The following is a 13,242-nucleotide window of genomic DNA, read 5'->3' as shown; positions in this document are numbered from 1 at the left end:
TTAAATGAAAATTTCTCTGAAATTATAGAAACTTTTTGTAAATTTATTTTCCTTCATACCTTATATCCCATTGACACCAAACTTAAATAATGTGTTTACTGGTTGTTTTGCTATTTTGGAATCAAGATAGCTAAACTCCAGAAAAATCATTGATCTAGAAAAGATAGGAACCTGAACAGTTCTGAGAAATCATTTTCTACCATGCTATCGTTGGCCCAGCCTATCCCTCTGGCTGGGGTTTGTGGGAGGTCTGTTTGTAGAACTGGGGAAGAGGTGACTGTCAATAAAAAATGGAAGGTTAGAATAGAAATATGGGCCAGTTCAGTTCAGTTTTTCTTACCACAGGCTTCTTATCACCTTGCTTCCTTCTGCCAGAACACACTCCATTTCTTTCTCAGCCTTTTGCTCTTACACACTTGAATAAGAATATTCCTTTCTTGACACTTCTACATTGTCCTCTTCTGTGGGCCCAGTGTCTAGAATGGGGTCTTGTACATGATAATGCATTCAAGGTGTCTAGAGTGAGTGGAATGGTTGTCATCAGCACCTCAGAGATGCCACTTAGTGGATCTGGGAAATGGCTTTGGGAAATTTTAACTGTCTGGGAGATACTGATGATCAGCCATGTTTAAGAAAGACTACATTCTCTCCTTTAGTTTGCATGGTTACCCTTCAATTTGTAGCCACATTTTTAAGATAAGGAAACCAAGGTTCAAAAAGAGGCTAGTAAAAAAGCCCAAAGAGAGACCTAGTAGGAGTCAGAATCAAAATTCACATTTGGCCTTTCGCAAAAACCAGTATGTTGTTGTTGTTGTATCGTTGTTGTTGTTAGTTGAGAATGTCTACAAACATTCTGTGTTCCAGAAATTGTTATACTAAGTGCTTTCCTTACATATATTAGCTCATAACAATGTATTAGGTAAGCTTTATTTTTATCTTTATAGGTGAAATAGTCAAGGCAGAGAGAGGTAAGTAGCTCAATGTCACAAGGATAGCATGCAGCAATGTTGGGATACAAACCAGGGTTGATGCCCTAGAGCCCAGTGTCTGCACTCTTGCTGTTTAATCTTCATTGGCCACAAATTCTGAATCTGGATCTGGATTTGGGATTTGCCAGTCTAGAGATGGTTGAATTCTTGAAGAGAGAGTACATTTAAAGCAGGTGGAAGGATCAACGATGGGGCCTTTAGTAATATTCAGGTGAGGGGGGTGGTGGAAGTTGCCGGTGATGTTGATGAAAAACAGTAGCCAGAGAACAAGACCCCAACTACAGAATAAGAGTTGGCTGAGAAGAGTGAGCAAAAAGCCTTGAGCTTTCAGTGTAACTGGGTGTGAGAGCACAAAAAACACCTTGGGTTTCATTAGAAAAACATCAGCAACACTTTCAAATCTATACTATTTGGTTTATTTGCCAGCATGCATTTAAATAATGTAAACAACGTGAGGAAATTCTTCGGACTGGCACATGGTATGTTGCTTGGAGTAGAGCAGAATGACTTGGCATGACAGGTTTGCAGAGTAGTGGTTGAGGGAGTGCGTCTGAGTCAAGACTGCCAGGGTTCAACCCTCAGATCCACTGCTTTTTGGTCTGTGACCCTAGACAAACTGCTTAAACCTTTTGATACCTATATTGCCTTATTTTCAAAATGGACGTAATACTTACATTTACGTTATTCAGTTTTTGTAAGGATTAACTGAGTTAATTCTTGTAAGTCTTGAGTTTGTGCTTTTTAAAGCTGCTAGAACCACTCAGCATGTTTAAGAACTTGGTGGTAGCAGTTGTTACTAATATTACATGCTGATGGCCTCAAACCACACCTGTGGTATGCATATCCATCATTTTATTCATTTTTGGTTTGGTTCATTTGTTGCAAGAGGACCTTATGAATTGCTTTTTGATGTCATTTATATTTATTTGAATTTTCTTCATAGCTTAACATTGATGCCAAAAAGAAAATTAAAACCCAGCTCCCTGCAGGTTAATTTAAGTGATTATTTTGGCACCTAGTTGTGCTTGAAGTTAGAATTTGATGCTTTTATATCATACTTGGAATCAGTCCACATACCCTATTAGATTTGTGATTTATTCTCATCTAACTTGTGATGCAAGAGAATTCACCTAAATCATGAGACTTAATTATTTAGATTTGCAAAGTTCCTGAGGATGTTGTACATAATAAGGTCTGAAAACAGTTCTGTTTAAAATTATCTTTTGTTAGTGATTACTGATATATAGAGTCAAGATTATATTTCTGAAAATTTCACTTGTGTATTTATAGTCTAATATCCAGTGCAAGGAGAAAAATTATAGCAGGGATTATGGAATTCTACACTCTGAAAGAGTCTTTAGGGATCATCTGATCTAACTCCTTCATAGCATAGCTGGGAAAAATGCAGGCAAGGGAGTTAAGTGAGTTGACCAAAGTCATAGATCCTAGATAGCTAGCAGATGGGTAAGGACTGAACTCAGGTCTCCAGTCTGTAGTCCCAAACTGTCTGGCACATGCTCAGATTGCAGTGTGTACCCAAATAGAAATGGATGTGAAACCAAAAATGTGGTGAGAATTGGTTTCTCTTATTAAGATCTGGCCTTTTTTTTTTTTTAATGTTTATTTTTGAGAGAGACAGAGACAGAATGTGAGTAGGTTAGGGGCAGAGAGAGAGGGAGGCACAGAATCTGAAGCAGGCTCCATGCTCCGAGCTGACAGCATAGAGCCCGACACGGGGCTCAAACTCACGAGCTGTGAGATCATGACCTAAGCCGAAGTCGGACGCTCAACCGACTGAGCCACCCAGGCGCCCCATGATCTGGCCTTTTTTTTTGGTAGCTCTGTCAAGCTTAGCTCCAGCATTTTTTAAATAAATTCTATAGGGAGATAAATTGTGAAAGTTTTTTTATTCATATTTCATTTTCTTAAGGGTCAAATGACCAGTGATCTAGTATTTCTGTATATAAGGAGAAAATAAGACTAGAAGTGTTTTTCTTTGGATCTCTCTCTCTTTTTTTAAATAGGAAATACTTAAAGCCAAATTTTCATTCAAACTAGAAGGTAAGACATGGTACTTCATGGTAGAGGAAAATGACAATTCATTTTTCCATTTTTATATGTAGTTTAGGTTAATTAGGAACCTTTTTTTTTTTTTTTTTAATTTTTTTTTTTCAACGTTTATTCATCTTTGGGACAGAGAGAGACAGAGCATGAACGGGGGAAGGGCAGAGAGAGAGGGAGACACAGAATCGGAAACAGGCTCCAGGCTCTGAGCCGTCAGCCCAGAGCCCGACGCGGGGCTCGAACTCACGGACCGCGAGATCGTGACCTGGCTGAAGTCGGACGCTTAACCGACTGCGCCACCCAGGCGCCCCAATTAGGAACCTTTTAAAATCGAGTGTACCGAAGCTTTAACATATGCATAAATTGGTTGAGTAGTTTTAATTAAAACTTATCTCTATTTGAGATTAATTACTTTCAATACTCCAAGATTAATGAGGCCTAGTAATGGTACCTCACGTTGTGGATACTCAATAAATATTAGTTTGGAAATTAGGAAATACTTTGGTGTTTTAGAATCTCACATGTATTATAAAGTCTTAGATTCTTTCCCAAATTTGGGAATACTCAACTATGTCAAGTTTACTAGTTCAACTTAAATATATTTTTCCTTCTTACATAATTCTTAAAACTTTTTATTTGAACATAGTTTCATATTTACAAAGTTACGAAAGGAAAAATAAATACCCCTGTGTGTGTATGTGTGTGTGTGTGTGTGTACATATATGGACGTTTATATATATGAACACATGCATAATTTTTCTTAACCATTTGCGCTTAAGTTATTTATGTACTTTATGCTCCTTTTCCTAAATTCTTCAGTGTGTGTTTCCTCAGAATAAAATATTTTCTTTTTTTAAAATTTTTTTTTTCAACATTTTTTTTATTTATTTTTGGGACAGAGAGAGACAGAGCATGAACGGGGGAGGGGCAGAGAGAGAGGGAGACACAGAATCGGAAACAGGCTCCAGGCTCTGAGCCATCAGCCCAGAGCCTGACGCGGGGCTCAAACTCACGGACCGCGAGATCGTGACCTGGCTGAAGTCGGACGCTTAACTGACTGCGCCACCCAGGCGCCCCAAAATATTTTCTTATATAAACACATTACAGTTATTAAACTCATAAATGAACATTGATAGAATATTTTTATCTACTCTGTCATCTATGTTACAATTCTGTCAGGTGCCCTCATAAAAACCCTTTATATCCTTCTTGCCCTCCAATACAGGGTCCAGGGTCAGGTATTGCCTTCAGTTGTCATGTCTTTTAGACTCTTTTTGAATTTGGAGTATTTCTACAGCCTTTCTTTGTCTTTTATGACATTGACATATTTAAAGAATAAAAGAATTAAAGAATAAAAAATAAAGAGTTTGCTGTTTCCTTATAATTAGGTTGAGGTTATACATTCTCAGTCAGAGCACTGCATAGGTGATAGAGGCACCTGATGGCCATCTGACCCCATTGGTGATGCTATTTTTGATTACCCAGTCAAGGTGTTGTCTGATTTCTCCACTGTACAGATACTGAGTTTTTTCCTCTCCCTTGTAGCTAATAAGCAATTTGTGGGAAGATGCTTTAAGACAAAATTTCCATTAGATTTGGTATTCTTTACTGATTTTTGCCTGATTCAATCTTTACCATGATGGTTGCAAAGGAGGATTATCCTGTGCTATCACTTCCTCCATGCTTACCATTTAATCTTTGACGTTCTCCAGTGAGCAAGAGCCCCTCATTCTTTTTCTCCATTTATTTATTATATATTATCTATTTATTATATGTGGACTCAAGAATTCATACTTTTTCAGTGGTTTGCAATTTATTTACTATACTTAATATTTTGGTGCCTAGCTTGTCCAGATTTGGCTGGTGGGAACTCCTTCAAACTGACTCCTGTATCCTGGTCACTTTCTTTACTTTCTGGTACAACAAAATATCCTGGGCTTATCTTGTACCTATCCTGTCCTAACCATGGAATCAGGCATTTCCCTGAGGAATCCAGCTCCTTTAAAGGGGGAATGGTATTAGAGACAAAGATCTGGGCACTAGATGTGCTCAATGCTGCTGGGCTGTCTTCTTTTAAAGGGGTGCCTGGCTGGCTCAGTCTGTTAAGCATCCAACTTCAGCTCAGGTCATGATCTTGTGGTTCATAATTTCAAGCACTGCATCCGGCTCTGTGCTGACAGCTCAGAACGTGGAGTCTGTGTCAGATTCTGTGTCTTCCTCTCTGTCTCTGATCCACCCCCCCAAGTCATGCGTGCTCGCTCTCTCTCTCTCTCTCAAAAATAAAAATAAATATTAAAAAAATTAAAGGGGAATGGTATTAGAGATCAATATCTGGGCACTAGATGTGCTCATTGCTGCTGGGGTGTCTTCTTTTAAAGCATTTTAGCAGACAAGGCTAAGAATGCACACACACACACACACACACACACACACAAATATATGTATTTTACAAGTCTGTGAGTACACAGTAGTGCCTTCTGTTTCATTCCATCTCCACAGTTACTTTTGTCTTCCCATATTCCATGTCTGTGTGTCCCCTCTGTCATGGTAAGGACCCCAGCTCCCAACACTATCAACACATTTACTCATTTGCTCAATCCTGTAATATATTCAAAACTAGTTTCAAAATTGTTTTGCTTGAACTACTATGGTAAGCAAACCTAGTAAAAAGAATTGGGATTTGTTTGTAATTCTTTTCTTCTTGCCCAAGACTGACAGTATATTAGTCATATATTATGTTCATAAGTTACTTGGATTAGTTATTTCTTTTTTCCATCCTTTCCTTTTTCTCTTCCCTTCAGTGAAGTTATGTTATTCTTTTGAAATAAAATTAGGCTAATTTGTTTTTGTTTGTTTACAGTTATAGGCTCCTTTCCATTCCCATTCCTATTTTAATTTTTTTTTGAATATAAGAATTTTAACATACTCTCAAAAATCAAAACTACAGAAGTTGTTTTCCAAAATGTTTTAGTTTGATTCCCATCTCCCCTTTTATGAAGGAAAAAATATGTAACTAGTGAAAAGCATTTATTATACCTATATTCAGTTTTACTGTTATTTAAAATACATTTTGTCTATTGACGTTTCTCCAAAGACCTTCAGATGGCCAAAAGACACATAAAAAGATGCTCAACATTACCCGTCATCAGGGAAACACAAATAAAAACCACAGTGAGATATCACCTCACATCTGTCTGAACAGCTAAAATAAATAACAAACAAGTGTTGGTGAAAATGTGGAGGAAAAGGAACCCTCATGCACTGTTGGTGGGAATGCAAACTAGTATGGGCACTGTGGAAGACAGTATGGAGGTTCCTCAAAAAATTAAAAATAGAACTACCTTATGATCCAGTGATTACAGTACTGGTTATTTACCCAAAAAATACGGAAGCACTAATTCAAAGGTATATATGCATCCCTATGTTTTTTGCAGCATTATTTATAATAGCCGAACTATGGAAACAGCCCAAGTATCCTAGGTAAAGAAGATGTATATGTATATGTATGTATGTACATATTTATAATATTATTCAGCCATTAAAAAAAAAGAATGAAATGTTGCCATTTGCAGCAACATGGTTAGATCTATAGAGTATAATGCTAAGCAAAATAAGCCAGTCAAGAAAGACAGATATCATATAATTTCACTCTTATGTGGAATTTAAGAAATAAAACAAAGAGGAAAAAAGAGACAAACCAAAAAACAGACTCTTAATTATAGAGGATAAACTGATTGTTATCAGAGGGGTAGTGGGAGGACGTTGGGTGAGATAGGTGAAGGGGATTAAGAGTACAGTTATCTTTCTTTTTTTAAGTTTATTTATTTTAAGAGAGAGAGAATCCCAAGCAGGCTATGCCGCTGTCAGCACAGAGCCTGATGTGGGGCTCAGTCTCACAAACTGTGAGATCATGAATTGAGCCGAAATCAAGAGGTGGACACTTAACTGACTGAGCCACCCAGGCTCCCCTCTTTTTTTTCAAAAGTTTGTTTATTTTGAGAGAAAGTGTGAGTCAGGGACAGGTAGAGGGAATGGGAGAGAGAGAGTCCCGAGCAGACTCCCAAGTTCAGAGTGGATCCCAATGCGGGGCTTGATTTCATAACCACAAGATTACAACCTGAGTTAATATGAAGAGTTGGATGATTAGGGGTGCCTGGGTGGCTCAGCTGTGCTGACAGCTCAGCCTGGAGCCTGTTTCAGATTCTGTGTCTCCCTCTCCTCTCTGCTCGCTCTCTCTCTGTCTCTAAAATAAACATTAAAAAATTTTTTTAAAAAGAGAGTTGGACGCTTAACTGAGTCACCCAGGTGCCCCAAGAGTACACTTATCTTGATGAACAGTGAATAATATATGGAACTGATGAATCACTATATTGTATGCTATCTGTTAAATATACTGGAATTAAAATTAGTAAAGTCTTCAAAATTTTTTAAATGAAAAATAAAATAAGTTTTGTCTATTGAGATTAAGGTAATAAAGGAAATTAATTTTTAGGAATATATTTCAGGCTCAGTGATTTATAACTCTGATTCCTGGGGACAGTGGTTCTCAATGAATGTCCCATTCCAGCAGTAACTAGAGTTACTGTTCAATGTTTTCAGTAACATTCCCTCTCTGCTGTAGTAATTGGGAGTGCAGGAGGGATGAGGGTGTGCTCTCTAACCCATTTTGAGAATGCTTGCTATAGGGTTAATGAGAGCATTAGAACCTCCCAAGTGCATTGGTCAGGAAAATTCACAGAGACTCATCTGATACAAAAGACTGGTGACTATGTAATAAGACAAAATAAATCAAGCAAGCAAACAAAAAGTTTAGTTCCAGATTAACATAAGAAGAAAAAAAAAATACAACCAACTTAGTGCCTTGATTGTGCTGCCTTAGATGCACCTTCCCTTATTTATTTCCCCACAAAGGTGCTTGTGTGGGAATTCTGTGGCTTCATGATATTCTCAGCAGCATATCTGAAAAGTCACATGATAGATGATATATACCCATATGTATTTGCCATTTCTAATAATGTGTATATTATATTAGGTTTATAAATCTTTAATTCAGGATAAAGCTATGGGACACTAGCTATAATTTGGCTGGTTGAAAGAACTAAATGTGTCTTGGTGGAAAATGTCATAACATAGCTGTGTTTTTTTCTCTTTGCTACAGCCTTAATACAGATAATGGCAGCTGCTGTAGCTGAGCGAGATGTGGTTTATTTCACCTTTGGGGACTCAGAATTGATGAGAGACATTTACAACATGCACACTTTCCTTACTGAAAGGAAACTAACCGTTGGTAAGTAGGAGATAGTCTTGACACTTGGTGTCTAGATAGATTGTCCACCATCCTGGATAAGTAGATAAGAAAAAATAAAAGTATGACTTTGAGAAAGGCAGACAAAGTCTTAGATGGGCAACGTCTGCAGAATCCTTTTCTGGCAAAGTTTCATCTGCAACCTTGAATGAGTATGTCAGCTTATTAAAATAAGGCCAAGAAACCGGTGCTTAGTATCCATTTTTACTTTTATGCATATAGAAAACTAAAAGAGGGATACTGTAGGAAGGTAAGTCTAGGTCTAAGAGGTCTCACTCTGAGTCATATTTATCAGACATAACAGCATGCTCATTTCTGTATTTCAGCTGGACCTGAAAGGCCTTGCTACCCTGGGAGCTGAATGTAGAAGTAAAGTTGCCACAAACTCCCAAAATGATAAGTGGCCAAATACCACATATACCTATACCATGTATAGCCTGTTGTAATCATGAACTAATAAGTAGTTTCTTTAAGGTACTTATGTGTTGTTGTTCTTTTTAACTTTATATCAGGAAAGCCTTCCAGGCATATGAAATTCATACTCTATTTTCAAAAGCCAAAAATGAGCATATGTTTTTTAGATTAAGAGAAAACTAGAGTGCTCTTTAGTAGTTTTATCCATCTTTGTACCTTAATGGGGTTTTGGTCTGGCCTTTACTTTCCAGGAGAAGTGTATAAGCTCTTGCTACGGTATTACAACGAAGAATGCAGAAACTGTTCGACCCCCGGACCAGACATCAAGCTTTATCCATTCATATACCATGCTGTGGAGTCCTGTACAGAGACCACCAGCCAGCCAGGACAGAGGACTGGGGCCTGAGGAACTGAGTAAATAGAACCTCCTTCCACCTCTCACCAGAAACATCCTGTTTGAATTGTCAGGTGTAATATACGAACTGACTTAATTTAATATAAATGTGTATATAATCCAGTTTGTGGGCAAGGATGCAGTCCCTTCCACACATACGCAGTTGTCAGTTTGTACATGTAAGCCCCCTCCATCCTAACTTACGTATGCTTAGATATATTTTGTTTCCATTTTTTTCTATTTCAGTCTTCATTCTTCAGCTTTTCTTTCTTTTGCCCATCAGATTTCCTGTGAAATCCCATGAAGGGTTGTGCTCAGTCCATCAGGTCTCTTTTGATGCCTATATATTATGCACATTGCCTCTGCAGCTAGCAGATGCCAGGGAAGAAGTTGAAAACCAAGAACTTTTTTAACTGGGTTTGCTAAAGATCTCCCTGTAAGCCTTTCACCCCCAACTCTTGTTAAGATTGTGTTGCCTGAGTTTTTGAATTTTGAAAATTAAGAGTTGAGGATTTTTTTATACATGTTACATAATGTAAATCTCCTAGGTCAAAACGATTTTGTATTTAAGACAGAATAATTTCCAGATATAGTTCTTTTGAGACATCACCTTTATCTAAAATGGTTTGTCTATACTTTTTTCCCTGTTCAATTTTTATTAATACTGTTTTTTGGAAACTGACCAAGATGGAAGGAAATGTAGAATAAAAGAGTTTCCCCAAATGGCGTTTTAAAAAGAAAAGAACAAAGGGAGTTGAAGGCTTTTTTTGTTTCTTGGGATTTTTTTTCTTTTCAAATTAGAATTATTGTTTGTTCTCTGGTGCTTGAGGCATATTCATATAACCAAAGTTTAGGAACTGAGAACTCACACGATTTGTATATATTAAAGTTTCTCTGGTATTCAATGATTACATAGTTAATAAATTTTCATTAACAAATCATTTGTCAGAAACTCCCATATCATCTATATTTTATATGTATATAAATATATGTTCTTTAAGTGTGTCTGTTTGCAAGCACATAACACCCAAATAAAACTGGAATTATAGGAAATGATTAGGTTTAGGCTTTATCAGGGGCTCTGTTTAAAATCATTTATTTACAGTTGTATCCATTTAAAGCTGGTGGCAAACAAATAAGAATGTCTTTCAGAGGTTTCAATAAAAGTTGATTCTGTTTTGAGAGTAGAGTTTAATCACAAAGCACTTATTCATATTTCTAAAATAGTTCTAACCTATTACTGTTGAAGTTCTAGTTTATAGTCAACTGTCGGAAAACGCTATTGGAGGTCCAATCCTAGTAGTAAGGAATTTTGGTGGATGGTCCAAACTCCTGGTGTCAGTATTGGCAGGAAAATATGGGGCTGTGGCCAATGTCTGCAACTCTTTTTATTCGGAATTTGGCACCTGACAGCAGCCACTTGTCATTAATGAAGTTCTTTACCATAGTACTAAGATTTTTAAACATCTCCCTAAATCCAAGGTGTCTGGCTTTATTTCTACTGATGCTAAAGTCTTCTCTTTCCTTCCCAACCCATTCTGAGCTTTGTTTAAGCATTCATAGTTATATTTCATTTCTTTTTTCTGTCTCCATATCATTTTCCTCTTACCCAGCTCCAAGACTAAGTGAACAGTTCTTTAAAACAATACAGGAGCAGTATAGGATGGTTCATGTGGTAGAGAAATCATTAAATCCAGGTAAGACCACCCAGCCTAATATTCCAGAACATAGACTCTAAGACTCAACTCTTATTGATGAACGGGCTTAGTGACTTGGCCATCTGCCTGAGTGCCTCACTCTTTTGAGGGCCTTCAAAGAAGAAGACCTGCCCACTCTGTCCCAGTACATTCGGGGATTGGGACAGTTTAATCAAAGGGAACGTAAAGAGAACTAATGTCCATTTTTTGAGGCAGGAGGAATGCCCTCTATAAAAAGAGAGAAAAAATCAGACTTCTAATTAACGTGTGTCTGTTCTAAGACATTTAACTGCACCTTTTTATTCTCTTTCATTAGGGACTTATTGTTTCCTTCATGTTGTTTACCTTCCCTTTCATCTATTGAGGCATGAAATGGTATTTTTAGTTTAGAATTCTTATGTTGTTAATATAGCTCACTTGCTTTACACTTTCTGTCTAGCTCACTGAAATGAAGTAACAGTTTAAGGAAGCAATGCGGAGTCATGGAAAAAATTTGAGATTTTAAATCAGACAAACTAGGTTCCAGTGTTAGCCATGTATCTTGCTAATTCTCTAAATAAACTTAATATTTGAGCCTTATTTAACTCATCTAGAAAATGGGCTATTAGCACTTATTAGGGAATAGTGTATATAAAGAAGTGTTCATGGGGTCTGGCACATAGTTGGTACTCAATAAATTTCAGTCTTTATAGTTGACCAGGAAACATTTATGGAGCACCTCCTGTATGTATTACTGTATGTAATAACATACTGTGCTAGTTGCTTTGCATATTTTAGCCCATTTTTCCAATGGACTAACAGATGCCCAGAGGTTAGGGAATACCATCATCTCAACCTCCAGAAGCTCTTTGTGAAAGGAAACTTACTCTATCATCTCTGGCAGAGACCTGACCGAGCAAAGGCTCTGACACTGTTGTTCTCTACCAAGTTCCTACTATAAGTTATTCTTCATAATGAATGACGTTATCAGTGGGGTGCATTAAAATATCTCTGAGAGAATTATTTCTTTTCTTGCTGGTTGAAGTGACATTAAGGGCAGGCAGACCCAAATTGGTACTCAAGGGGAGATTGAAAGGAGATCTAACCAGGCTTCATGATTGCCTTGCCAGGTGTTTAACCAATATTTATTGCTTTGGAAACCAAATACTGATTAAGCTGTCCCAGTGCAATAATATGATGGAGCAAAAGTTAGCTGGGTTGCATTCTTAAAAACTTCAACAGGAAGAGAAGCAGTTGTATAGATTCTCGCCTGTTTTTGTTTTTGTTTTTGTTTTTTTTTTTTTGGTTGTTTTTTATTTTGTTTTGTCTTTTTGTTTTGTTTTGTTTTTTTGGTCTTTTCCAATCTTTGTGGCTGCATGTTTATGGCTTTTTTCTGATGTAAGGAAAACCTGAATCCTAGTATGTCTGCTTTAATGATAAGTAAAGTTTAGAAGTCCTGTACTTTCTTCTTTCAGGCTTGTGGATCTGCTCCAATCCGTTGTTTTTGGAGGTAAGGGAAAGACCAGCCATTGCTGGCACTTGAGTTCAAATATATAATCCTGTTCTTGTTTGGGGGCTGGAAGGGGGTCCGAATGAATACTTATTGGAACAAACTACTAAAATCCACTGAGCCACCGCTGTTCTCTGTGCCTGTGACAGAGTGTCCTTTGTCCCCATCATCAGATTCCCACACAGATCTACTGAACCTCCAAAGGAGAAAGTTTCCCATACAAGACATCCAAAACTGCTGTGTTTGCCTGATAACTGGTTTTATTTTTCCTGTTTATTTTAAATATAGGGTTACCATGTAATGATGATTTTGAACTTGGGAATAAGGAGAGCTCTGTGCTATTGTTTACATGATTTTTGTAGGATGAGAATAAAGAAATTCTGACCCCCTTGTTACTACCTCTTTTTTCTCAAATAATTATGCTACATTTAAGATGTTCATGTACATGCTCTTATTTTTTTATTTAAATTTTAGTTCGCATACAGTGCAATATTGGTTTTAGGAGTAGAATTCAGTGATTCATCACTTCCATACAACACCCAGTGCTCATCACAAATACCCTCTTTAATACCCATCTAGCCCATCCCCTCCCACCTCCTTCCATCAACCCTCAGTTTGTTCTCTATTATTAAGAATCTCTTAAAATTGGGGGCACCTGGGTGGCTCAGTCAGTTGAGTATATGACCTTGGCTCAGGTCATGATCTCACAGTTTGTGAGTTCGAGTCCCACATTGGTCTCTCTACTGTCAGCGTGGAGCCTGCTTTAGATCCTCTGTTCCCCTCTCTTTCTGCCCCTCCCCCGCTTGCACTCACTCTCTCTGTGGCTCTCTTCCCAAAAATAAATAAACACTAAAAAAAAGAAGAGTCTCTTAAAATTGTAGAGTGTGTCT

General features: G+C 37.5%; 1 protein-coding gene across 8 annotated transcripts in view; it reads left to right on the top strand.

Moving 5' to 3' along the window:
- The window catches only part of PARG (poly(ADP-ribose) glycohydrolase), a 132,781-nt gene extending 120,038 nt beyond the window's left edge, over window positions 1-12,743 (top strand). For 6 of the 8 annotated variants that reach the window (XM_045438030.1, XM_045438034.1, XM_045438033.1 and 3 more), the window contains 2 exons: window positions 8,212-8,340; window positions 9,024-12,743. In XM_045438030.1, coding sequence (XP_045293986.1) covers window positions 8,212-8,340; window positions 9,024-9,178 — 284 coding nt within the window. In that variant the 3' untranslated portion in view covers window positions 9,179-12,743. The remainder of the gene's footprint in view (window positions 1-8,211; window positions 8,341-9,023) is intronic. The other 2 variants (XM_045438032.1, XM_045438031.1) reach the window with 2 other exon arrangements.
- The last annotated feature ends 499 nt before the right edge of the window (window positions 12,744-13,242 follow it).

This window comes from Leopardus geoffroyi, chromosome D2 (genome assembly GCF_018350155.1).
Source record: "Leopardus geoffroyi isolate Oge1 chromosome D2, O.geoffroyi_Oge1_pat1.0, whole genome shotgun sequence".
Lineage (NCBI taxonomy): Eukaryota > Metazoa > Chordata > Mammalia > Carnivora > Felidae > Leopardus > Leopardus geoffroyi.
The sequence above is the reverse complement of the archived record's forward strand: the minus strand, read 5'-3'. Positions and strand labels throughout refer to the sequence as shown.